The sequence below is a fragment of the Lissotriton helveticus genome, chromosome 1_2, assembly GCF_964261635.1.
Source record: "Lissotriton helveticus chromosome 1_2, aLisHel1.1, whole genome shotgun sequence".
NCBI lineage: Eukaryota > Metazoa > Chordata > Amphibia > Caudata > Salamandridae > Lissotriton > Lissotriton helveticus.
In genome coordinates, this window is record NC_136058.1 from 173,694,575 (window position 1) to 173,722,389 (window position 27,815).

At 46.8% G+C, this 27,815-nt stretch overlaps 1 protein-coding gene across 2 annotated transcripts in view; it reads left to right on the top strand.

Annotated features, from left to right (window-relative positions):
• The window catches only part of TUT4 (terminal uridylyl transferase 4), a 1,200,849-nt gene that overhangs the window by 753,755 nt on the left and 419,279 nt on the right, over positions 1–27,815 (top strand). For both annotated transcript variants that reach the window (XM_078670586.1, XM_078670594.1), the window contains exon 22: positions 8,711–8,824. In XM_078670586.1, coding sequence (XP_078526712.1) covers positions 8,711–8,824 — 114 coding nt within the window. The remainder of the gene's footprint in view (positions 1–8,710; positions 8,825–27,815) is intronic.

Below are 27,815 nucleotides of genomic sequence, written 5' to 3' on the forward strand. Positions count from 1 at the left end.
CCCACCGCCGCTCCAGTGGTCCCTGGTTGAGAAGGTCTTATCCCTGTGGGGCGAGGTGCCTGGCTCTTTGTCCATAGTAGGGGGGGATTGGAATGACGTCATGGATAGGGGCTGCGATAGGTGGCGGAGTGGGGAAGCGGCTCCTGATCAGGGGGGTGAGGGAACCACCACCAGACTGGCTGCCTTAGTTACAGGGCTCGACTGGTTGGACGCTTGGCGATACAAACATGGCGCAAGAAGGGATTACACATACTTTTCCGCGGCGCGAGAATCGCTCTCCAGACTGGACTACATCTTTATCCCGAGGGCGCGTGCCTCCAGCATAGTCTCGGCAGAGATTCTGCCGCGGGCCCTATCGGACCACTCGCCGGTGCTTGCCTCGCTTTGTGTGGGCCAGGCCGCTCAGCCGTTTCGGTGGCGTATGTCGGCCTGGCACTTGACCCTGTACGAATATAAAGCGCATCTCACGGTCGAACTAGATCACTACCTAACTGTGAATAAGGGGTCCGTGGACTCCCCGACTACTCTATGGGAGGTCATGAAGCCCACGTTACGAGGTGTAGACATATACTGGTGCGCGGCGGCCCGGAGGGAGAGGCGTAGTGACCTGGTGCGGCAAGTAGCAGAGCTGGAGGTGCTGGAGCGTGGGTTCGAGGGGCGGATGGTGGGCTGACGAGACGACAGCTGCTGCTGGCACAGCAACAATACGCCTTGGTTCTTATGGATGAGGCGCGGCAGGCCTGGTTGGCGACTCGCAGTCGAGTCTACCAGTGGGCCGACAAGTCCTGCAAAATGCTGCACCGTCTATGCCAGGGTACTATGCATGCCCAGCCGCTGCCCCGGATCGTGACCCCCGAGGGGGAGCCCCTGCTAGATCCCGCGGAGATTGCGGAGAGTTTTGCCGGGTACTATGAGACGTTGTATGCACCTCGGGAGTGTCTGGAGGCCAGCACTGTTCAGCGCTTTATTGATGACCTCCCGCCGAAGGCCGTCTCGGATGAGGTGAGGGACCTGTTGGACCGACCCATATCTGACGATGAGCTAGGTGCAGCCCTGGGAGAGCTGGACCAGGGCATGGCTCCGGGTCCTAATGGATTCCCCAGCGAATTCTTTCGGAAGATTTCGGTCCCGCTGGGCCCGCTTTTTCGGCCGGTGGTAGAGGAATCGTGCGAGACCGGGGCGCTCCCACCAGACTGGCGTCATGCCGAGGTTGTGGTCTTTTTGAAGGCCGGGAGACCCCCTGAGAGTTATGCCTCCTACCGCCCCATTTCGCTCCTGAATACCGAAGCTAAAATCTTGGCGAAGGCCCTTGCCACCAGGCTCAAGCCGTACATCACGGACTTGATCCACCCGGATCAGGCTGGGTTTATGCCGCAGCGGGCTACCCGCCATAATATCAGACGGGCTCAGGTGGCGGTCTCGGCTTGGAAATGTCTGGGGGAGCCGGCCGCGCTGTTCCTTGCGGATATGGACAGGGCCTTTGATTCCCTAAGCTGGACGTATCTCTTTGCTCTGCTGAGCCGTCTGAATCTTGGCCCGCGCTTTCTGGCGTATGTCCAATTACTGTATACAGACCTTACGGCGTAGGTGCGTGTTGGAGTTGCGGTGTCCCGCCCGTTTCTGGTCCAAAGGGGGACGCGGCAGGGCTGTCCCCTCTCCCCGTACTTATTTGCGCTCGCCATGGAGCCTTTGGCGTCGTGGGTGCGCATCGATGCTCAACTAAAGGGCTTCCGTTGGTCGCCGGGCCTCACAGATAAAATAGCGTTGTATGCCGATGACGTCCTGCTTTTTCTCACCGGCTTGGACCGCTCCGGGCTGCGACTGCTGCACATCTTACAAATCTTTGGTGAGACCTCCGGCCTCTACATGAATCCGGGCAAATCCACGCTGTGGACGCTGGGTGGTGAGCGGAGCGTTGGGGACTAGGCTACAGGCCTCCAGGTGGCGTCGGGCGGTGTGAAATACCTGGGGGTGTTTCTATCTGAAGGTGCGGTACTCTCCCAGGACCGCAACATCACTCCGGTGTGGGATCGGGTACGTGAGGATATGACTGTTTGGGCGCGGATGCCGCTTTCTATACTCGGCAGGTCGGCTATTTTCAAAATGGTGGCGCTCCCACGCCTGGTGTATCAACTGCAGAATCATCTCCATGTGATCCCACCCCGCTGGTTTCGGCAGCTTAACTCGGCCCTGAGTGGATTTTTGTGGGAGGGGGGGCGTGGCTCGGGTGGCTCTACGGACTTGCTTTTTGTCGACATATACCGGAGGCCTGGCAATGTCGGACGTGCACTCGTATTATCAAGCGGCGCATCTCCTGGTTTTGAACGACTGGTGGTATGGCGACAGGGGCGACCTGGCCTACGCGGTTGAGAGACATTTAATGGGCTCAGCGTCCTTGCATATGCTGCTGCATGCGGCGCCTCTCCGGAGAACCCTTCCCTCGGCCACGCAGGTGGTCTTTCATGTGTGGAGGCAGGCACTGCGGCGGATGGGCTGGTGGAATGTCCTTACGCAGGAAACCCCCCTATGGCGCAATGGTCGCTCCCCAGCTGAACGCCTTGATGGGCTTCAGGGGATGGGACGCCATAGGCATTTCAACCCTGGGCGATGTACTGTCCGGCGATGCCCTTAAATCCTTTACGAACCTGCAGGAGGACTTCGGGATGCTCCGCACCCAGTTTTACGAGTACCTCCAGTTTCGCCATGCCCTGGCACCCTCATTGGTGGGCCTGGAACAGATCCCCGAATTCAGTCTCTTAGAAGCCAAAATATTCATGGGAGAGCTGCCAGACAAGAAGCTATTGCGTATCTATCGGACGCTGGTGCGCCACTGCTCCTCGGACCTGAGCGGCCTTAAAGCCCACTGGGAGCTGGTCGTCTGGGACTTGGACGAGTAGTACTGGGTGGAGACCCTTGAAAGTCCTAGGGGGGCGGCAATCTCCACACGCCTGCGACTTATTCATTTCCGTTATCTGCACCGCACATACTACACCCGACAGCGCTTATGGAAGGCGGGGTTTGTAGCGTCCCCCGAATGCCTTCGTTGTGGCCAGGTGGTAGGCACACTACTACACACAGTTTGGGAGTGTGCATCGCTGCAGAGGTTTTGGGATGGGGTCCACCGTTGCTTAGTCGAAGTTTTGTCCTGGGAGATTCAGAGAGACCCTAAGCTAGCGTAGGTATAAGCGTCACCTAATGCTGCTGGGGTTTACACTGGCGAAACGCGATATCGCGAGAGCTTGGAAGGCCCCCCGGGCCCTATCACTCGCAGCCTGGAAGAACGGAATGGACTACTGCATAGGTATAGAACAGCCCATATTTATTGCAAGGGGATGTCCCAGGAAGCATTTCAAAATTTGGAAACGGTGGGCGGACTATCGGGGTCTGGACTTGGACCCACCGCCTGAGGAGGCCACCCTCCCGACAGCGTGAGGAAGATGGACTATGAACAATGGCAGATGGCATGATATGTGCATGGCGTCGTAATGTGTTTGTATTCTATGCTACAGGTGGGCGAGTGGGCACGCAGGGAGGGCGCGGGCTTGAACATTTACTGAATCCTGTGTTTGCCATGCCTTACGGGTTTTTTTTTTCATCTTTTAAATTGTAACTGAAGATTCTCGTGATTCATCGATGAAGGCTGTTGCCTCTGGATGACAGGGCTATGCATAATATGTGAGTTCAGACAAAGTTTGTTGTGAAAAAAAAAATCAGCCGAATAACCAAAACGCATTTTCTCAACTGTTTTCAGGAAATGTCCCAGTGCTGAATCTACGATCCAGCACGGAGTAAGAAAAAGTATTGATAATGTAACTTACCTGCTAAGTGAATTTCCTCCCATAGGATAACATTGGTGATTCTATGTGAAAAAGTTTCTGTCAACTTTTGAAATGCAATAATAATCTTTAAAAATAGTACCCTTAACCAAAACGCATTTACTCACCTGTTTTCAGGCAATGTCCCAGGGCTGAATCTAGGATCCAGTCCTGTGTTAGCAAAAGTAATCTGAAAAGTAATTAACTGCATTTTACTTAAAAAGCCCTTTCATTTGAATGTACTATACCTGCAGTGTGTTGCAAACTGCTTACTTAAAACTGTAACCAAAACCAGTACAGGTTACACTGCAATTTGAACTATGTTCATACAAGTAATTTGCTACTGAAAAGTATTTTTATTCTTACCTGTATCAGGCTTGCTTGGTTCTAGAAATAAAACAGTATATTTTTTTATACAAAACAATTGGACTAGAGTTCGGTTCTTGAGTGTGTGGATTCATTTGCTGACTGAGTGTGTACATCAAATGCTTTACACTGTCCTCTGATACTGCCATACTGCTCAACCAAGCTACCACTTTAGAGAGTAAGGTTCTATCTAACTTTATCCTCTGGAGACCCTTGGACTTTGTACACACTGTACTTCACTTTGGTGCAGTATATATAGAGCCAGTTTCTTACAGACGCCTGGGGGTAATTCTAAGGTTAGGAATCTATAACTAACTAATGTTTCTTACAGATATATCGTTACCAAAGGTAAGTAACTTGTTCATTACTTTGATTGATGAGTTGACCTGAATGGGCATGGATGACTCCTGAGCTCAGCTGAAACTTCTTGGTGGGGTCTACTGCCTCCCCTGATGGCATACCAATGTCAGATTGTGCCTGACGGGTCTGTTTGTGAGGCACATGTAAAACATATGCACCCCTGAAAAGGGATCAAATAGAACCAGAATGCAATTCTTGTGCATCTCTTCCTGCTTGACGAGTGGGCCCCTGCTTGTGTTCTACCAGACTTCTCTCTCCCATTTTGTTGTGGGACGAGGGCCTCCTACAAACTAGATTTTAGTGTTAGACGTGGAAGGCCACTGTTTTTTTTCCATAATATTTTCCTATACACACCCCCAGCTCTCGGAGACCATTTTCAGTGTGACTGAAGTCTTCGGCCTTCTTGGCCTTGCCTTGGCATTTTGGGCCTACCTAAAAAGTGGGTAGAGTTGCCCCTGGGGAATTTTACCCTATTGGCAGGGGAGTGCCTAGGCAGCCACCCCTGCCCATTAGCTATTGCCAGCCATAAGTAATACTGCACCTGCTGTTTAAGGCCTATGGGGGGACCTGAAAGGCTTGAGCAACCCCACTTGTCCCTAGAACAAAGAAAGGTACACCGAGGTTTACATGACTGACCACCTGTGTGGCTACAGGGATGCAACTAGCTTCAAGAGGCCCTTTTCCTGAAATATATCCCCTGCAGGAATGCGTGGACATCCTGTGACAGTCTCATAGACCTACCACATGGACCTGCTACTCTATAGGAGAGTTGTCTGTTATTGCATTGCCAGTCACCTGGACCCTCTTAAGCTCAGTATCATCTTCATCTGCACAAGTCAGGCCTCACACTCTATATAACTGCATTTAGCGGCTATGGCTGCAGACATGCAAAACAAGGAGTATTCCTCCCTCTTTTGAATCCCAGTAATTAAGGCCTTCATGGAGGGCCTAAAGGGTAAGCCCTCTCAGAGTCCTCCCTGCATTGGTATGGAAACTCTGCATGGTCCTTTCCAGATTTGTGGGGTTCCCCTTTAAACCCTTGCAATCGTTCCTCTTTCATTTACTTTCTTTGAAAGTATCTTTCCTTGCAACCATAGCATCTCTCAGACATATTAGCAAGTTGCAGGCTCTTCAAGAACCGTTCTTTCAAGTCCCCCAGGACAGGTTTGTTCTCTGAACTAACCTAAGGTCTTTGCTGCATGAATCCTTTTCTGGATTCACATGCTGTGCATTAGATTATGTAGCGGTTCTCCGTCCTTGGGGTGGCTGTGGTAAGAGGAGGAAGATTTTCCGAACAGGTGCTGAAGTACCTTTTGTCCTGCTTGAGCTTCCCTAGTCATCTGTACATCCATGCAGTTATGTATGGTGAATGTGTGTGTAGATGCCCATGTTGCCGCAGCACATATGGTGTCTATTGGCATGTTGGTCATTAAGGCCAGGGTTGCCCCCTTTTTCCCTTGTTGAGTGGGCCCTAGGCCGTGTATTTAGGGTTTTTCCTGCTGAGGCATAGCATACTTGAATTGCCTATACAATCCAACGTGCAATTGTCCCCTTTGTCACGGGTGCTCCCTTGTTGGACTTTGAGGGAGAGACAGACAATTGATTGCCTTTATAGAGTTGTTTGTCTCATGTAGCTAGTATAGTAAAGCCCTTCTCACTCCAGGGTATGAAGGCTTCTTTCTAGTTGTGTTTGTGGGTTTTGGAAGAAAACTGCTAGCTTTATGCTTTGGTTTATGTGGAATTTGCTTACTACCTTAGGTAGGAATTGAGGGTTTGTCCTTAAGATAACCTTGTCCTTGTGGATTTTCTTGTATGCTTCCTCAGTAGTTAAGGCTTGTAGTTCACATACTTGTCGTTGTTATGGCTATTAGGAAGGCAGTCTTCATGGTGATGTATTTGAGTTCATCTTTATCCATGGGTTTGAATAGTCCTGTCATTAGCTGTCTTAGGACTGTTAAGCTCAACATCGTAGCCAGAACATTTCTTGGGGGTGCAATCCTTTTGGACCCCTCAACGAATCTTTTGATGACTGGTGCTGTGAAGAGACTTTACATGAATTTCCCCTAGTGTAGGCTACAATTGCTGCCATGTGCACCTTGAGGCTTGAGTAGTTGATGTTACTGTCAAGCAAGTGTGTCAGATATATGAGCACCGTTTCCTGTGTGTAAATTGAGTTCAGGGTATAGTTTCTTGTGCACCATATAGTGTATTGTTTCCACTTTGCTTCGTAGCATTGTCTTGTGGTCTGTTTTCTTCACTACTTTAGTATTTCCATTGTTCTTTTGCAGTAACTTTAAATGTCTGAACTCTGTGTATTCAGGTGCCAGGCTGCTAGCCTGAGCGTCACTGGTTCTGGGTGAAAGATTTGCCCCCTTTGCATTGTGAGGAGGTCCTTGTCTGCCTTGAGCTTGATCATTTGTCACCTGGACAGTTCGATTAGGCTTGAGTACCAGGTTTGTCTTGCCCATTGAGGGGCTATGAATATTAGATTAGTTCCTGGTTATCGGGCATCTTAGTCCGCCAGCATGCTATTGCTAGCCAGACAGTCTTAGGGACTTTATTTCAAACATCTGCATCGTCCACACACTAGTCACTGCTCATAGGGGGTACTGATTCAGAGTCTTTGAAGAGCATGTGTATCTACAGCAACTCATGCTACAAATGGAAAATCTTACTTAAGAAGCAGCTGTACATAGCATGTATTGCTGTACATTCACATGTGCTCACCATTCACTCTGGGAGCCAGCAATTATAGCACATATATTCTTAACTTCACACTATTTACCAATTTACAATGCATAACGAACATCATAGTATTCTTACTCTGTCTTCCACTTTCACTTTTTCATCCACTGAGTGAAAAACAATCTGAGGTGTGGTTGGGTGCCCATGTGCATTGTGGACAGAGGGAGAAGTCACACAACATCCTGTAACTCGAAATGTCTAAGAATAAAAATACGTTCTAATGCTTCAGCCCAAATGAAAATGGCAGGAGAATGCATAGCATGTGAATCTACAGCATGACACACTATCAACAGGTGCTTACTGGGTAAGTAACTTTTTCCTTTTCACAGGACAAAATGAAAAAGTGTTTAGCTTTGAAAATACTTGTTTAAGAAGGTTTAGATTCCTACCAGCAGATTTTAGTATACACACACATAAATATGGGAAATATACATGAACCACCGGAATTTTGAGGCATATGAGCACCAAATTATGTATGGCAGGGTTGAATAAATTATGCAGCAAGAAAAGGCAAATTATGTGGCATATTTTGTAAACATTATTTTGGAACGGTTATGCATCGTAATACTGTGTGGGTAAACATTTCACCTGTACTGGTTTAACAAGCAAATACAAACATAAGCAACTGAAATATGACCAGTTAACCTATGCGAAAAGCTGCGCTCCAACGAAAGTTACTATGTTTTATTAACATTTGATTTATTTGAGCAAGAAACACATTTTATTTTGTTACAATCTGCAGATTATGCAGTTTATTGTGGATTAGTGTGGAGAGGTGTGGCTCACTGGTTAGAGGCGGCAGACCTGTAAGCAGAGAACGGCCCGGGACCAGGGTTCAATTCCCGTCGCGGCAGGGTCTTGGACCAGGGTCAACGGACTCGATAATTCTCGCCTCAGTGCCTACTCTAACTAGGGAACACACTCGGTAACTCTGGGCATTAAGCTTGCCTCATCTCTACAACGGCCCCCCACAGACGCCGGGGATGCCTGGTTTCACCCTGGAGATACCCAGAGAGGGACCATCTCACAGGGAAAACCAGGACGGGTTCCCTAGCAGTCTACAGCGCCAGGACACTCGGGTAGAGTAACAGTGCGCTTTACAAGTATCCCACATTTACATTTACATTATGTAAAAAAAAGCTGCTGTCACAGAATCACATGATTCCATAGGCACTTAAAGTACACATGCAGGAGAATCATTGCTCTAAGTTAAGAATATTTTTCTTGGGCTTTGATTCTCTTAATCATCACCAATTGTGCTGGTACCAATATATACATCGAAGACTGTTGCCCCTTCTCAATAAAGCCGTGTTGAAGGCACATCTCTGTTTTGTACACTCTCCAGCATAACTTTCTGTACACCAGAATCTACAGCTGCAGTTTTGATTAAATAGTTTATTCGTATTTCTAATTATATTTTCTAGCGATGTGATGTTGGTGATGCTTCCAGGGGCAGTTTATCTTCATATGCCTACATCCTTATGGTTTTGTACTTCCTCCAGCAGAGAGAGCCTCCTGTTATCCCAGTACTACAAGAGGTATGTTCGTGAATGCCAAGGAAAAGCACAGATGCATCTTGATGACTTATGACTTTGGTTATTCACTTCATCCTGTTGATGTAAAACTAAAGCTTATTGTGAGAAATTTGGGCAGATTTAGGGGCAGATTTTTGTATTGGATTCATACTTAAGGGTATTGATGTATTTGGCACATAGTAAAAATACAATTTCTTAATCATAACTAAGGTTCCTGGTTTTCCATTTTTAGTGACTTTACAGATATATATGCAGACAGAAAAAGATATTTGTATATCTCCATTTATATTTAAATGTGGATAAAAACAGAAATCAGTCTCTTTTGTGAGTGATTCCAAATACTGTCAGTCATGACTGTCAGGCCAATAGCTGTGTAGATTTACAGTTAAGCAGTTAAAAAATAAAGAAATGTCCTTGAACCTATCCCCTAACCTGCATAGACATCAGGACTTGGAACCTTCGGAACTTACCCCATACTTTGGAGACCTAGCAATTTGGCTGATGCCCGGTGGAGCTACCATATAGCTAAAGAGAAGATGGATTGTGGTCTCCACCCCACCCCCTCCCTCTGCCGTCCCCTACCCAGCCGGACCATGGGCAGATTTTCCCCTCGTCTCTACGTCCTATCTTCCTCCTACCCCTTTACCCTATCCCCTTACCCTTCCTTGCTCCTTTCACCTTGTCGCCAATGTTCTTTAAATGCATTTCTTGATACTTATGTAAATTTTAACTGATGTAAATTGCAACATTATTATTCCTCATGTGAGGTGCTCTGATTCCTTCGGGTCTAGCCAGCGCTATATAATAACTCATTAATTACATTTGTTCCCATTTAGTACTCTTTCTCTCTTTGTCTTCCTCCCTAACTCCTATCCCCTCTCCCATGAATCTCTCATTTTGCTTGCTAGTCTGCCTATCCCCCTGTCCTTTGTGCCCTTTGACTAAGCACTCCTTCTCCCCTTGTTGGGGAAAGATCCAATATTTATACTCTGGAGTCTCAGCGAACCCGCTGAGAGAGTCCACTGCGCCAAGGGAGCCACTCCCAGCTGAGGTATGGTATGGCACCCCTTGCCAAAGCACTCCCTCTCCCCTTTTTGGGATAGGATTCAGTATGTAGGCCTTGGAGTCTCAGAGATCCCTCTGAGAGAGTCCACTGCGTAAAGGGAGCCTCCCGCAACTGAGATAGGGAAGTGATACCACTTCCCTGATCACCGCTTACTGGACTTTGAACGTTGCTGTGACTCGTCTACCGGTTTGTGTCCCCTCCTCTTTCCTGCCTTCATTACCTGTCTACTTCCCCAGCTCCTTCCCCCTCCCCTGAATCTTTCCCCCTGCCTGCTTACCCCTTACGTATTTGTGCTTATTATTTATCTCGACCTTACAAGTAACTATGTTGCCATGCTCTAATAACTGTGTAACCTTTGTAATGATGTAACCAGTAACTATGATCTGTTGCTCATGTAAAGCGCTCTGATACCTCCGGGTCTAGCCAACGCTATATAAAACCTTTAAAATAAATAAATAAAATAGTAATGATGCTTAAACCCAGTAGATTTACAAAAGGTTAATACTAAAATGTTCATATTTTCATATATGTGTATTGATTTCTGATCTGTGAGTCTTCATATTATTAAAATCTGTCATACATTCAGATGAGAGTTTGAATTAATTATTTAAATAAATGTGGAAATGTACTATTTGTGCTTCATTTTCTTTTTTTAAATAAAACTCGAAATAAAAATGGATAAATACAGTTGAAATTAGCAAAAAATAAATACGGATAAATACAGACTTCAATAAAATAAATACCATAAAACCGGGAGTCCTGAATATAACTGATATTGCAGTGCCTCTTTTTTGTTGTATTGGGTACTAATTTCCACTGTGCTGAATCCTAGTTTTGTGAAAATAAGTACTGATTTAACATCATGAAAAACATTTAAAAAAAGATTAATTGATGCACTAAACATATTTAAATTATACCACTAGAGTTTTTATAAACATAGCTCAAGAAACATCTAGGTAGTACGGTCCAATTACAAAAATTAGATTTATATGCTGGTTATAGACCTTTTTTCGTTTGAAATCTATATTATTTTCAATAAAAACAGAAAATAAAGAAAAATAAATAAAACAATTCAGGTCAATTGAAAATGTTTCTCAGTGCAAACTCAGGTAACAGGAAACTAATGTTGAAAGAGCATGTCGCCTTCTACCCATGATTGGCCAACTGTGTACACTAGTATATATGTCAATAATTACAGCTTGTGTTACATGTCCGAACCCTTTAAAAAAAGAACAGTAGCGTCATTAACGGGAGCAAAAGGCCCCTACAAAGTGGATAGTGAAAGACAGACAGAAACAAAGCGGGGTGAAATGGGGAAAGAAGAAGTGAAACAGAACAGCTACCTGGGTACACGAGTGAGCAGACCAGAGGCAACGCGCAGCAGTGGCTAGCCGGAGGTGCAGTGGGGGCTGCCTTGAGCCCGCAGAGGGATGGGCGACTATGGGCGTTCCGGGCACAGAATAAGCTTATCAGGAGGTGGCGGGAGCAGGGCATCCTCAAAGTGTCGCAGCGCTCTAAGCTTGACAGGTAAATATGGCACATGTTCTATTTTACAAAGATATTGAACCAGGGGGCGCCACACCGCATTAAAACGAGTTTCTCGCAATTGCAGTCGCGCAGTGAAAAGCTCCATCGTTAGAACGTGCCACAATCGTACAAACCAAGCAGCAACCGGAGGAGCCTCTGACTTCTTCCAATAGAGCGCAATGAGTTGCTTAACCGCCCCAAGCATATGTAGAGCTATAGTCCAATCGCTGTTCGTAAGTGCTCACAAGGTATCAGGTTTGATGCCCAGGAGGATCGTGGATATGGATTCAGGCAGGGGGAACCCCAACACCTCCTTGAAATGACTAAGGACTTCCTTCCAAAGCAGGGTCAGGAGCGGGCAGCCCACCAGATGTAAATGAAGTCGCCAGATGCATTCGAACATCTCCAACACAAGGGGGACGTAGCACGGAACATATGGTGTAGCCGGACAGGCATATAATACCATTGTTGTAAAGCTAAGGCACCCCCTGGTTGCTTTAGGGTTCAAGAGGAGGGGGAAAAAGGGAAAACTATAACTAGAAACAACCTCTTGTCAAACCCAATAGATTTAAATCAGGCAATTGCTCTGTTATTATCCATTATGTGTACAACACAAATACAATAGCGCCATTAAATATGGTTTTCAAGTAATTTTGATTTATTTTGTACAAAAACATTTTTCATCTTTTTTTATGTATAAAAATCTTTTTCTCTTTTTTTATACATAAAAAAGAGCAATTCATTTTTTATTATTCAGTATACATGATTGTTTTTTTTATAAAAGTCAAGTGTCACAATATTCTCTATAAATGGCAAAAGTTAGAGGTCCCCACAAACACAGAAAAACATAATAGAACTATAATCACAAGTCATACTCTCACGCATGCTACCATCTCAGTCTGACTATTCACACACACACTAACTCACACATGACAATTTTTCAGAGAAAAAACTGGAGAGAAGCACATCTGAGCTGATCTAAGCTAAATAACCATATTCATATGAGGGACATCAGTTCATCCTCTTAATTTTCAGAGACTTTCTTTAGTTGTTTTTCTTGTGATGAGTCTCTCAGATGTGCAAAACTGGCCTACGTACGTTTCGGTGACACGGTATTTATATCACCTTCATCAGGGCCGAAGGAAAACAACAATATCCACACAGGAAAGTGGGGAGTCTAAATATCTGAAACGACATAATACAAAGTATTCAGTATATCTGTGCTGTACACTGGAATCCATGCTAATATATATCACATAGAAGAATTACATCTGTGCTTGCTACACAATTCACAACCCAGGACATATCCTTCATTAAAGGAACTAGATTCAAGAAAATACAGAAACTAACCACTGTGAATAGCAGTAAAGATTGGTAAAGCACTCTTTCACAAATCTCAATCTGGTGAAAGAAAAGGAAAGAATATAGATATGTGTATAGGATAGTCCAACCATCACCATAACGTCATTAGTCCTTATATAGGAACCTACATTGTGGGTACTTGATAGAGATGTCAAGGAATACATCTTTGTGCGAGATCATGGGGTGTCCTACAGTAATTGCTGGGACATCCTTTTGGGCGAGTATCTAAAAAGGAGCCAAACTGTCTGTAAGAAATGCAACTTATTTTGCATGATGTTAAAGTACATGAGATCCTGACAACCACCCTTACTTGCAATGGAGGGCTGAAAGGAGTATCTGTAGACTCGTATTAGGGTGAGTTTAGGCGTCTAAGTTTCGCATATCCACTCGGCGAAATAATGGAAAATGTCCTAGTGTTGCCTGTGGGAGAATAGCAAGTCCGAATGACACATGATTGGCAATTAAGAGATTTGGAGCCAGATAGTATATAAATATCCATTACTCAGGCCTTACCTTTATTGTATGAATTTGGGGCTAGAGTAGATCAGTTTCTTTATTAATGTCCTCAAAACATGTATCAGCCAGTCTTTCTAGATCGTAGTATACCGCTTATCTGAAAAACATAAGGGTAATACGCTAGCTACTAATTTGGTCCAACAAATGCAGGGAACAGCTGTCCTACACTACCTCGAGACTGATTGAGCATATCAGGTGTCGTACCCTGCATCATGTGATGGTATCTCTATAGTGTTTATTATGCCAGATCAGAGAATAGAAAAGAATCCAAGTCCTCTAGTATGTTCTGCCTTATCTGCTCTATATACAGCAGTAACTGTATGAGCTGGAGCCCCAGCCAGTTAGATGTGTAGCGATACGATGCCGCGACATAACCTCCTATATTTATTGGCCAAGCCGCAATTACAACCTAAAGGGTCTCCTATTGTACTCGACCAATGGCATTGTAATAAAAAATCTCCGAGTCATACTAACGCGAGATATATAAAGAATTATCCTTGCCCACCAGAGATAGAGGCAGTCACTGGACAAGGTAGAAAAAGACGCCCGCTGCAGTATCTCACTAAGCTAACTGCAATGCTAAAACGGGTCTAAGCAGAGCACATACTGTTTTAAATCTTACTGTGTATTAACGTCGGGTACTGCCATGATTCGAAGCCGTGTGTGTCCAAAATCTCGCGATAGCCGAAAACACTACCCGAGTTGATTTATGTAGTCCGGATACGCGGGAATTCCTAAGCGAATCAACGCGAGGGTGGAGGTGTATCCGCGAGATTTTCACGGAAAGGAGCAAGCGCCATGTTGGACCTGGAAAACTATATGACACCCAATATGTACATCGTGAGAGTAGAACCGCGAAAGAGAGGGATACATGGCCTACACATACATGGACGCCATGTTTGACTGGTTACAGTATGAGATACAACGTCCACTATCGTAGCTCAGTGATTATACGTTGGGGATATTACTTTACAGCCTACACAATGCTTGCAGGAACTGCCAGTGTCGATGCCCTATTTAAGAAGAGCAGGAAGATCGGAAAAACGCTCCAAGAGATCTGTCTTTGTAAATATGTTTATGTTGTTTATGTTTTAGCAATTTTTATAGCGCGCAACTACCCGAGGGTGTCTCGGCGCTTAAAGATTCAGATGATGGACAATTAGAATACACATGTATAAACAGCCAGGTTTTTAATTGCTTCCTGAAGCTGAGGAGGGTGGGGGAGGTTTTAATAATAAGGGGGAGAGAGTTCCACAGTCTAGCTGTGGAAATCACAAAGCATCTGTCACCCCAGTTAGCTTTTCTTGTACGTTGGACATTAAGAAGCTGTGCTGAAGCTGAGCGAAGTGTCCTAAAAGGTACAAGAGGACGAAAAGCATGTTTAAGAAACTGCGGGCCAGATTTGTTAATAGCCTTGTAGGCAATACATAGTGCCTTGAACTTAGTACGGCTTTTGACAGGGAGCCAGTGAAGCTGGCGGATGAAAGGGGTAATGGAACTAAATTTGGGGATGCCTAATAAAATTCTCGTTGAGGCGTTCTGCACCAGTTGGAGCTTGTTTAGAACTTTTTGCTGTGCGTTGAGAAGAAGGGCATTACAATAATCAGTTCTGGAAAAAATGAGGGTGGTAATCAAGGTTTTGCCAGCTGAGGTGGGGAGGTAAGGGAGAAGTTTCTTAATTTTTTTTTTAAAGTAAAAAAGGAGGTGGAAACTACCACATTGACATGATGATTGAAGAGCAGTCTATCGTCAAACACAACTCTGAGATTTCGAACTTTGGCAACGGGTTCAGGTGGAGGACCCATCTCGCTAGGCCACCAAAGGGACGACCGTCTAGGCTCAAGCTTCCCAAAGGTCATTACCTCCGTCTTTCCAGAGTTCAATTTTAAACAATTAGAAGTCATCCAGGAGCTGATGGCAAGCATTCCCTCTCGGAAATTAGCTGCAACTGAGACTCATGATGTACTGATAGAACCAGCTGGGTGTCATTAGCGTAAGTTGTGAGACTGATGCCATAAGACTTAATCACCCTCGCTAAGTCCGAAACGTAAATATTAAACACGGCAGGACTTAGCGAGGAGCCTTGCGGCACTCCACACGGAAGGGAAAAGGTAGGGGGAAAAAAAAGGGCCTAATTTTACAGATTGAGTGCGATTGGCTAGGTAAGATGCAAGAAGATCTTTAGCCTTGCGATGGATTCCAATCCCCAAGACACGGTCGATCAAGGTACCATGAACGACCGTGTCAAAGGCCGCGGACAAATCAAGCAATATCAAAACTGCCGCCCCGCCTTTGTCTAAGGTCATTCTAATTTCATCAGCCGCTTTTATGAGGGCCGTCTCAGTTCCGTGTCCTTGCCTGAATCCGAACTGTGTATCATCAAGCAGATGATTGGAGTCAATGAATTCGGAAAGCTGTCTATTCATTAGGTTTTCAAAAATCTTAGCAGGAAACAGGAGACAGGCAATGGGTCTATAACTGGAAGGTGATGCGTGATCCAGGGTGGGTTTTTTCAAAAGTGGCTTGATGATGGCCTTTTTCCAAACTGAGGGGTAGGAACCTGTGAGGAACATAGTATTGCAAATGTTGGCTATGGCAGGGGTAATGGCATCCGGAATGAGATTGAGAAGACAGGGGTCAAGGGGTGAGCCTGATTTAATAGTGGAAATTAAATGAAAAATTTGTTCCTGAGAAACCTGATTAAAGTTAAGAAAAAAAGAATTACTGGTAGAAATATACCTAGAACTATTATGTATAGAGGAAGGTTCATGAACGAAGTCAGAAAAAATAGAAGTAACTTTGTCCAAGAAGAATTCTGCAAGGGAATTGCAGAGGGCTTGGGAAGTATCAGGAGGAGGGTTAGGGGGATTAGAAAGATGGTTGACCACCTGAAATAGTTTCTTTGCAGAGTTGTGTGCCAGGTTGATTTGAGTAGTATAGTAGCTGCTTTTTTTCAGAGAAGATAAGAGCTTTATATTTGGCCATGGCGCATTTATAAGTGTGTTTATCAAGAGGGTTATAATGCCTGCGCCAGTGTCTTTCCAAGTTTCTGCAGTGTTGTCTTTGTAAACGGAGGGATTCGGAAAACCAAGGGGCAGAGGGAAACCTCCGGTTACGGAAAGAGGTCTTGGGGGGGAGCCAACGCACTACAGGCAGTGTCCAGGTGGGTAAGGTAGTTGCTAAATGCTAATACCGGATCCGACTCCACCACGTTGATGGAATTTGTCAACATAGAAGTAAGAAGGGGAATGTCGATATTTTTCCAATCTCTGGTTAATAACGGGGACGAGGATTTGGCTTGTGAGGGAAGTGACCTAGATTTAATGGAAAAAAATACTGCAGAGTGATCTGTCCAGGTGAAAGGGATAGGAGTGGATGTCGTAATGTCAGGATTATTGGTAAATATCCCATCAAGGGTGTGTCCTGCCTTATGCGTAGGCAAGGTGACAAGTTGGCGAAGTCCTACTGCCAGCAAATCACTGATAAGAGAGGTGGTATCATTGTCAATAAGGGATTCCAAATGAAAATTGAAATCCCCTAGTATGGTATAGTGGGGAGCTCCAGCTGCAGTCTCGATGAGATTATTGAGACTCGAGAGGAAATTAGTTCGAGGGCCAGGAGGGCAGTGGAGCAAGGTACCTGTGAAAGACTTGTTGCTGGAAAGACCAATAGAGAAAGAGAGGGCTTCACAACCTCTATAATTAAGGGCTACAGTTTTTAAGTTATAGCAGTCTCTATAAATAATGGCAATGCCACCTCCCTTTTTGACAGTTCTGTCTAGTCTGTTCACGCCGTAGCCGTCAGTTTTGCAGCGTGAATCTTTCTGGATTCACTATGCTGTGCATTATTCCGCGGTCTTGTGGTTGGGTCCGGATTCGTAGTCTTTTCTTTGTTTTTTTTTTTGTAGCCCAGGTGGGCGTCGGCGTCACACCCCTTTGGGTGTATTTCCGGTGACGTCGGCATGCTTCCTGCGGAAGCTCCCACTCTTGGGCGCCATCTTCAGATTCTTTTTTTCCGCGGTCGGGTCTGGATCGTTCCCGTTTGGGCTCCAGACATTTTTGGAGAAAAAAGAAAGAAAATACAGAAAAGGCGAGGAGAAGTCATCTGAAGACTGCAGGGGACTTCATCGACGAAAAGCCGGCAAGGAGAAGGCGTTTTTTCATCGAGATCATCGACGACCGTCGACGAACACGCGACCAGAGAGGCCCTGGACGCTCGATGATGGACAACACGCCGTTCAAGTTCTGCCGTAACTGCCACCACAAGTACGCGCAGAAGGACCAGCACCCGGTATGCAACCTTTGCCTACCGGTGAACCACGAAAGCGGAGACTGCAACGCCTGTTCCGCCTTCGCCCCGAAGACCCTTCGTGTGAGAGAGAGGCAGAGGGTAGCACACGCCACCCTGCAGGGGAAGGTCCCGACTCCGTCCCTCTACGAGCTGGGGATGTCCTCCGAGGAAGAAGACAACGCTGCCGCCGAAGACGACAGCTACACGGTCGTAGAGACCGATTACACGAAGACTTCTGACAAGGTAGGAGACTCTTCGGCCCCCAAGAACCCGAGAGACTCTGAGTCTAGAAAAATCGAGGGCAAGACCCCGAAAGCGCAGACGCCAAAAAAGGCGGCGTCCGCGACTACTCCCAGGCCCAGCGGATCCTCCGAGAAGGAGTCCCCGGCGCCGAGGGCTGCTGATCAGCAGAAAACGTCGAAAATCGTCCCCGAAAAGGATCGATCGACGCCGAGGGAGAAAGACCCAAAACTGACGACGACGACCAGAGACCCAAGATCCGGTCCGTCGAAAACTTCGACGCCGAAAGGTACGGCGACGAACCATCCGCCGAAAAGAACGGCCGACCCATCCGACGCGGAACACGCGGCAGAGATGGAGAAGAAGAGAAGGCACCTCGAGGCCGAAATGGAGAACATCATGCAGCGGAAGAAAGATTTCGATGCAAAGATGAAGGCCTTCACGATCCCTCACAAGACCAAGCCACCGGTGGTGGAGGCAGTCGAGGAGGAGGAAGAGATCGCCGAAGTCGTCGAGGAACAAGACCAGGACGTCGAGGTAATCGACGACCAGGAGGAGTACGAGAATCCCTACGATAGTTACAACTATGGGGAGGAAGAGGAAAGCAGGACGGACGCAGACTCGACACCCTCTGACCTACAGGAGGTAGATTACATAGATGTCGACACCGACAGCCCGGAGGAGGTGGTCGACACTTACCCCTCGAGGCCCTCGCCGCCGGACGACATCGGGGCCTACAACTCGGTGATACAAGCTGCCGCAGCAGCTTTCAAGCTCAAGCTCGACGAAGAGAAGCAGAAAGCAGACTTCCTTCTAGAAACATTGCTCCCAACACAAACGAGGAGCCAGTTCCTTCCAATGCTCGAGATCGTCTTGGCTCAGGGGAAGGAAGCTTTCAGGGAGCCCGCAACATGCAAGGCAGTAACTCCCAGAACTGAGAAGAAGTACAAGCATTCCACAAAGGACCCGGCCTACATTCAGGGCACGGTCTCCGCAGACTCCATTATCACGGCCACAGCAAGGAGGAGGGCTAACGTACCCACTACCTCGGGCCCACCACCGGATAAGGAGAGCAAAAGGATGGATCTGGTGGGCAGAAGGATCGAACGGAATGCCGCGACCCACTGGCGCATGGCTAATTCCAACGCCCTGATAAACAGGCACATGTACCAAATCATGGAGGGGCTGGGGCAGTTGGTGAAGGACTTGCCCCAGGATGCCAGGCAGAAGGCCGAAAAGCTGGTTGAAGAGGGAAAAAAACGCGGCAAATTCTTGCCTTAAGACGGCCCTGGATGGGGCAGACACCGCCAGCAGGCTCATGATGATGGGCGTCACGGAAAGGAGGCACGCCTGGCTCAGGATATCCGGTTTCAAACCGGAGGTGCAACACAGCATCCTGAACACACCGTTCAACGGCAACACGCTTTTCGGAACAACAGTTGATGAAACGTTCAGTCAACTGAAAAAAGATAACGAAACAGCAAGATCCATGGGAGCATTGCAGTTCAGAGGGAACAAGAGGGGCACCCCGTCACGGAGGCCCGGCGGGAGAGGCGGAAACCAGCCAGGTACATCACACCAGGCTTTCCAGCAAACGCACCAGGCAGACTCGCAGACTCAGCATGGTCAGCAGAAGCAGTCCTGGCAGTACCAACACAGAGGCCAGTCCTTTCGAGGGAGAAATGGACGGGGACAAAATAGAAGAGGGGGGAAGCAGCCCACCTCTACGTGACTTCAAAAAACTCTGTGTGCCCGCCCACAAAAAAGATCCCAGGGGGCAGCACGTACAGATGGGTCAAGACAAACTAGACACCTACGACCACATGACACCAGTGGGAGGAAGATTAAGATTTCACCTCCGAGAGTGGAGAGAAATCACATCAGACAAATGGATCCTCAACATTATCCAATTCGGATACTGCATAGAGTTGGAGGGGAGACCAACAAACAGAAAACCAAAAAGAAAGCCACTAGCAGGCAAGCAGCTGCAGTGTCTGCAGGAGGAGGCAAAGGAACTCCTTCGGAAGGAGGCCATAGAACGGGTACCCTTCAAGGAAAGAAACACAGGAGTATACTCAACGTACTTCCTGGTACCAAAAGTAGACGAGACAATGAGACCCATTCTCGACTTACGGTTCATGAACAAATTCATAAGAACGCAAAAATTCAAAATGACCTCCCTGCAAGAGGTGCTCCCACAATTGCAGATCGGGGACTTCATGGTCACAATAGACCTCAAAGACGCATACCTGCACATTCCAATGAACAGAAAGCACAAGCACATGCTCAGGTTCACCATCGGAGAAAGCCACTACCAGTTCACGACACTGGCCTTTGGACTAAAGTCAGCACCAAGGGTCTTCACAAAGTGCCTCGCAGCAGTCGCAGCGCACCTACGAAGGCAAGGAATACACGTATACCCTTACCTGGACGACTGGCTGGTGAAAGCAAACTCATACCAGAAATGCAAGCTGCACGCACATACAGTGACAAGCACGCTCATAAACCTGGGGTTCTCCATCCATTGGAAGAAATCATCAATGGAGCCAGAACAAGTGAAGATCTTCCTGGGAGCACAGATCAACACCTTACAGGGCAAGGTGTTCCCCAGCGAGAAGAGGGCGAGGGCGCTGGTGAAGGAAACTCGCCTCTACCGGAAGGGACAAGCTCGGACAGTGAGGACTGCGAGCAAGATCATGGGGATGATGGCATCATGCATCCACCTGGTACCGAATGTACGACTCCACATGAGACCCATTCAAGAATGGCTACAGGAGCAATGGTCACAAGCTACAGGCAGTTGGGAGGATCTAGTGGTTGTAACGCACGCAGTGCAGAAGGAGATGACATGGTGGACCATGGAGAACATAGCAAGGGGAAAGCCTCTAACGCCCCCAACGCCAACAGTGACCATCACCACAGACGCATCCCTGAAGGGATGGGGCGCTCACATGGAGGAGCTCAAGGTGAGGGGACTGTGGACACCAACAGATGCGACAAAGCACATCAATTACTTAGAATTGAAGACAATCTTCCTTGCACTGAAAGCCTTTCAAACAAGACTGTACAAACACAAGGTGTTGATACAAACAGACAACACCACTGCGATGTTCTACATCAACAAGCAGGGGGGCACACAGTCAGCCCCGCTTTCAACGCTGGCGCAGGAGATATGTAGATGGGCCATCCCTCTCAAGATAGACCTGCTAGCCATACACCTGCCAGGGAAGGACAACATACAAGCAGATTGGCTCAGCAGGCAGACATCGGCATCCCACGAGTGGGAGCTCAATGCTCAGGAGACAAGGCGCCTATTCGACAGATGGGGAACTCCATCGGTGGACCTGTTTGCCACACGCCAGAATGCAAAATGCCAAAACTTCGCATCCAGGCAGCCCGAGGAAGGGTCACTAGGGAATGCCCTATGGATAGATTGGTCAAGGACATTTGCCTACGCCTTTCCCCCGATACCACTGATGCACAGAGTACTGAGCAAGTGCAGAGCGAGCAACATGACACTGATACTGGTCGCACCACAGTGGGCGAGGCAGACATGGTACTCGCAGATCATGGAGATGACACAGTGTGCACCCCACAGATTCAGCAGGAGGAAAGACTTACTCTCCATGCAGAACGGAGAGGTGCTACACCCAGAGCCAGAGAGCATGAGCCTAGTAGCGTGGCTCCTGAGGACATAGAGTTCGCACATTTAAGATTGCCAGAAAGTACCCTGAAGGTCCTGCGGGAGGCAAGAAGGCCTAGCACTCGGAAGTGCTATGTTGCGAAATGGAAAAGGTTCACAATATGGTGCAGACAAGAAAGACTTCACAATAAAATGAAGAAGGACTCCACAGTGCTAAAGTACCTGACGCACTTGCTAGAGAAGAACCTTAGCTCATCCTCTTTGAGAGTTCACTTGGCAGCGATAGTCGCCTACACAAGGGGAGAAACTTGCAGGAGTTTCTTCACATCACAGGTGGTGAAGAGATTCCTAGAAGGTGCGAAAAGGATCGCACCACCCAAGCGGGTGCCGCCACCTGCATGGAACTTGAACATAGTCCTAACGGAACTCATGAAGGAGCCCTTTGAACCGCTCCACAAGGCGTCCTTAAAGATGCTAACTATGAAAACAGCTTTCCTGGTTGCAATAACGTCCTTACACAGAGTAAGCGAGCTTCAGGCTCTGACGCTACAAGAACCCTACATACAAATACACAATGATAGGGTTGTGATGAGGACTGACCCAAACTTCATGCCGAAGGTGGTATCTAAATTTCACATGAACCAGTCTATACAGATACCGAGTTTTTTCCAAAAACCAACAACTGCCGCAGAGCGAGCTCTGCACACCCTGGACGCCAGAAGGGCAGTCATGCACTACATTGAGAGGACGAAGGGACACAGGAAAACAAAACAGTTCTTTGTGTCATTCGCCAACAGTTACATGGGAAAAGCAGTAACCAAAAAGACCATTGCACGATGGATCGCACAGACAATTCAACTCTGCCACAAGCGTGCAGGACAAGAGCTAGCAGAGGGGACACGTGCCCACTCCACTAGGAAAATGGGTGCTACAATAGCCTTCCTGGCTAACACACCCATACAAGACATATGCCTGGCGGCAACATGGGCTTCGGTGCACACGTTCACGAAGCACTACTGTGTGGACATACAGATGAACAAGGAAGCTCAAGTTCGACAGAAGGTGCTACAGCACATATTCAATACCCAACGCTCATCTTCCACCCAACCGCCACAGAGATGAGAAACCGCTACAAAATCTATGCACAGCATAGTGAATCCAGAAAGATTCACGCTGCAAAACGAATAGTTTTCTTACCTGTCGGTGTAGTTTTGCAGCTTGAAGATCTTTCTGGATTCACTAGCGAACCCACCCACCTCCGCCAGAAAGATGAGGCTGGAGAGAGAAGAGGTGGAAATAGAACAAGTGGAAAATACTTTGAAGGTACAAAGCGGTAAAATATCACCTGAATAGAACATTGCCATGACTTCGGAAACGAAAGAAACAAGGAAAAAAAGAACCCGAAGATGGCGCCCAAGAGTGGGAGCTTCCGCAGGAAGCATGCCGACGTCACCGGAAATACACCCAAAGTGGTGTGACGCCGACGCCCACCTGGGCTACAAAAAAAAAAAAAAAAGAAAAGACTACGAATCCGGACCCAACCACAAGACCGCGGAATAATGCACAGCATAGTGAATCCAGAAAGATCTTCAAGCTGCAAAACTACACCGACAGGTAAGAAAACTATTCGGTAGGGCCGTTCTAAAATCTGGGCCAGAGGAGTTGTCACCCCAAGTCTCTGTAACAAAAAGTAAATCTAAATTATATGCGGAGATAAGCTCCAGGATATCCAGTTTGTGTTTTGGAAGGGAGCGCGCATTAATGAGCGCTGCCAGAAACTGGTTGGGGGGGAGCAGGTGAAGAAGAATATCTTCTGCATGAGCGACATTTGAAAGGGCCTACCAAAGGGTCACATTTAAGAACATATGGAATACAGTGAGGTAGGTCTGGGGGCGGATTGAGTGCCAGAAGCTGAGAAGAAGTGAAGGTGATCCTTAAGGGGACCTTTGGTACTTGAGGATGTAACTGACCAAGGGGTATGGCCCTAGGCCTGGTGCCGGCGCAGACGGGCTTGCTTTTGGCGCGCCTTCGTGTGCGCCGCCGACGAGCCTGCTGCGCCCGCCCACTGCGTGGACGGGAATTGGTGTTGCTTATGTGAGAGTGGAGGAGGGCGGGACTCATCCCAGCACTGGTGCGCTAAACTACTATGACCCCCAATATGGGGGCAAGCCCAGTCTCCAATCGCGTCAGATCCTAATCGTCTGCGCGTGGAGCAGTGGTCTGGATGCGGCGAGGCAAGAGGGTGAGTGACGGAATTAAAACAAAGCAAGTTATAACAGGCGCTGCACAAAAGATAATAAAGTAAAAAAAATTAGCTGCCTAGTCCCCCGGCTTCCGCCTCAGAGGAGTTGTAAATCACTGAATAAATATGAGATGATATGTATTGACCAGACCATAATAGAATTGTAAACTTAAGGTCTTATATAGATAGTGTTACTGGACGCATGTGGGAAATAGACTGATATAGTTGTCAGATCTAAGAATGAGTAATAATATATCATATACGAACTCATGGGTAATATACTACAGAGAAGAGTCTATCAAGGTATGCTAAGCCAAGCCCAGATAGAATTGTGTTATTATTAGGCCGACATGACCCATAACCCATAGGCTCCAGATTGCCATTATAGTGTAGTAGGCTAGCCACATGGAGGTAAACGTGAGTATCATAACAGACATAGACATGAGTTTTGTAGGATCTTTGCCTGGTATGTCCCTTACACGTTCTAGAATGACCCATCTCATATCTTTTTCTGTGTGTTGTAACTCTTGGTAATGAGTCACCATCGATGCTTGAAGTTTCAAAGTTTTTATGGCAGATTTATGTTCCGAAAATCTGGTTCGGAATTCTCTTGCCGTTTCCCCAATGTAGCCTACGTCACATGGGCAAAGTATCAAGTAGATGATGTTAGAGCTTTTACAGTTGGACATGTGTTTGATCTCTCCTGACCTGTCTCCATATGTCCAAGTCTGTGTCACAATGGCGGATTCGCAGGCGTGGCAGTTGCCACACCTGTGGTTGCCCCTTGGTGGTGGCAATCCATTTATGGTCGTTTGTCTAAGTAGTGCTTTGGTCTTAGTTCTACTATGCACCAGTTTGTCTTGTAGATTGGCGTTTCTTCTGAAGGCTACCATGGGTCTCTGTAAGAGGTGTTCTCCTTCATGAGTATTAAGAATATTCCAGTTTTTGTCCAGAACTTGTCTTATCTTGTAGTTTATGCTTGAGTGATCTACTACACAGAGTAGTTTATCCTCAGATGGTTTAGGGGTATTATTAATAAGGGCTTCCCTGTTATAGTATTTTGCTCGTTTAAGCGATTGCCTAATGAGTCTTCTGGGATAGACTCTTGGGATCAGACGTTTCTGTAACTGATCTGCATGGACCAAAAAATCCTTCATGCGGGTGCAATTCCTACGAATACGTAGGAATTCCCCGAAAGGAATCGAGTCCTTCTGACATGAAGGATGAAAACTACTGTGTTCCAGTAAAGTGTTCTTAGCCGTAGGCTTCCTGAAGAGACTTACTTCCAGCTCTCCATCCATACCTTTGATCCAGATATCTAAGAATTCCACCTGGATAGATGAAAAATTACAGGTGAACTTCAAATTAGTATTTACTAAGTTAAGCCAAGTCACGAATTCCTGAAGATCAAATTCTGAGCCAGTCCAGATAAAAAATATATCGTCTATAAACTGGTGCCACTTCCCTATGTTTTCAAAAAAAGGGGCTACATCGTTAAAGACGTGTCTGCGCTCAAATTGCCCCATGAAGATGTTCGCTATGCTGGGGGCACAAGAACCCCCCATACTGGTCCCCTTGATCTGCTGGTATAACTCTTGATTGAATTCAAAAAAGTTGTTTTGTAATACTATCGTTAGACATTCTAGAATGAAAATGTCTGGCCTATCCCCCGGTGTCCTAGCCAAGAGCGCTGCCACCGCCTCAATGGTTAGGTCCTGGGGGATATTAGTATAAAGCGATTCAATATCAAGGGTAACTAAGATCTGTGTCTCTTGATTAAAAGGTGTGTTTTCAAGGGTAGCTATCATGTGCCCTGTATCCTTGATTTAGGACGCATATTGTGTAGCCAGGGGGCATAAAAATGTGTCAATATATTTTGACAGTGGTTCAGTACAGGAATTTATTGATGACACAATGGGTCTTATGGGGGGATCCGTAGCACTTTTATGTGTTTTGGGCACACCATAAAGTGCTGGTGTCACTGGATTGGATCTCACAAGGAAGTTCATTTCTTTTTGAGAAACAAAACCATCTTCGAATGCTTTTTGTACCGTAGTTTCTATTGTGGTTTTTAATTTCACAAGGTCTCTTATTTTTGCCTTCCTGTAGTGTTCAGGTTTTTTGTAACATTGTATCAATTGTTTCAGTATATTGTGCTGTGTCCATCACAGCTGTACCACTTGCTTTATCGCAGGGTTTAATTGTGATCGCAGAGTTTTTTGCAATGCTTTCAGGGCATCTTTTTCCATGTTATTCAAATTGGATTGAGATTTAGGGACAAATTTTAATATTCTGTCCATTTCTTTGATAACCTTCTTTTCAAAAATACACACTTGCGGACCCACCATGTCCAAAGTAGGTGTAAAAGTTGACGGTGGTTTGCACCCTGAGAGGTTAAGTTCCTCTTCTCTCTGCTCTAGGGCTTGGAAATATTTCTTGAGTCTAACTTTTCGAAAAAATGAAAATAAGTCTTGATTCAACTTAAATTTGTTAATCTGTGTATTGGGAACAAAAGACAACCCTCTACTCAAGAGGCTAACTTCATGGGTGGTTAGTAGATGAGTGGACAAGTTAAATATGGGAATTTGTGAGTCTTCAGATGCCTTCAGGACCTACAATATTGCTGGTTTCTTGTCCGCATATATGATTGCGGATGTGGAGGGTCCTTTGGCTGATAAAAATTCATGTCCATCCTTGGATAGCGTGTTTTGGCTCTACCTCTGCCCCGTGATAAAAAAGGAGATTGTGTTTGCCTTCTTGGGTATTGTTCTGAGAAGTGGCCTTGCTGATTTCTGTCTCGGTAGTGATAGCTGGAATCATCACCCAGACCTACCCCATCAGGGTCTGAGTCCGAAGAATTGGTCTCAGAGAAGGTGAGTACTTTGCCTTGTCGGTTGGGTCGTGGATTGTATTGGGCTTGATCTGTTTGTCCCTCTTGGTAATAGTTAGAACCAAGGTAGGGGTAGATTTTTTCCTGTGATAATACCATTGCCAATACCATTGTGTCATTATTTTGTATGCATTTTCCCTCTGTGGGATGCTGCGATAGACCCTAAGAATGTCTCCCCATAGGCGATTCCACTGCCCAGGTGCGATTTATGTTCCCGACGCTAGGTGCCATTGACCTTAATATGGGTGTACCGTCAGTGTGGGTGGGTGCTGAAGGATCTGGTATGTTCGGGATATGAGTCCCTTCGAGTCGTCGAAGGAGCGGACCAGCCGTTCGAAGGGAGTGTATGGTCGGGTAGCCGCCTGCAAAAAAGTGGGCGACGATACCCAGTGCCGCAACTGGGCATATTGTAGACTCGCTTCTGGCGGGAGACGACATTCTTCCCTGCACTGGGCGAACGTCTTCAAAAGTCCCCCCTCAAACATGTCTCCAATCACTCTGCACCCTCCCGGTAACCATTTGGCAAATGCTTGTGTGTGGCAGGCCGGCGGGAAGAGCGAGTTGTCTGCTATGGGGGTATGAGGTGAGGGGAAAGTCTATTTTGTCCCATATATCAAGGACCGTTTTTGTAGGCACTGCCATGTAGGCACCGCGGGAACGTGCCACCCGATGGTGCCATGTAAGATCCCAGATAGTACGTCCCGTTACCATCTGATCCATATGAACCATACCTTTTCGCTTTCAGTGGTTGTCCATTCCGAGACAATACGAAGATGCGAGGCCCAGTAGTAGTCCAAGAGATTAGGGCATGCCAGTCCCCCTCTATCTCTGGGCAACATGAGGATCTTATGAGAGAACCGTGGTCGACGGTCACCCCAGATGAACTTGGTAATCTCTTTTTGGAGGTCCAGTATCTGTTGTTGTGGTATGGGGGTGGGAAGACATTGAAACAAGTACCAAACGTTTGGTAGTATAGACATTTTGATAGTATTAAGCCTGCCAAGCCATGAGATAGACACAGGCTTCCACCGTCTCAAGTCCTCCTGGACAGCTTTCTTGCATTCACGGCAATTTACCTGAGACCACGTGTCCAAGGAGGGGGTCAGCTGGAGGCCTAGATAACGAATATTGTCCGTAGTCCATCGATATGGAGTCAGTGCTTGCAAGGCTGGAAGCTCCTCTTTCGGGATCGTGAGGTTTAAAGCCCAAGATTTATCA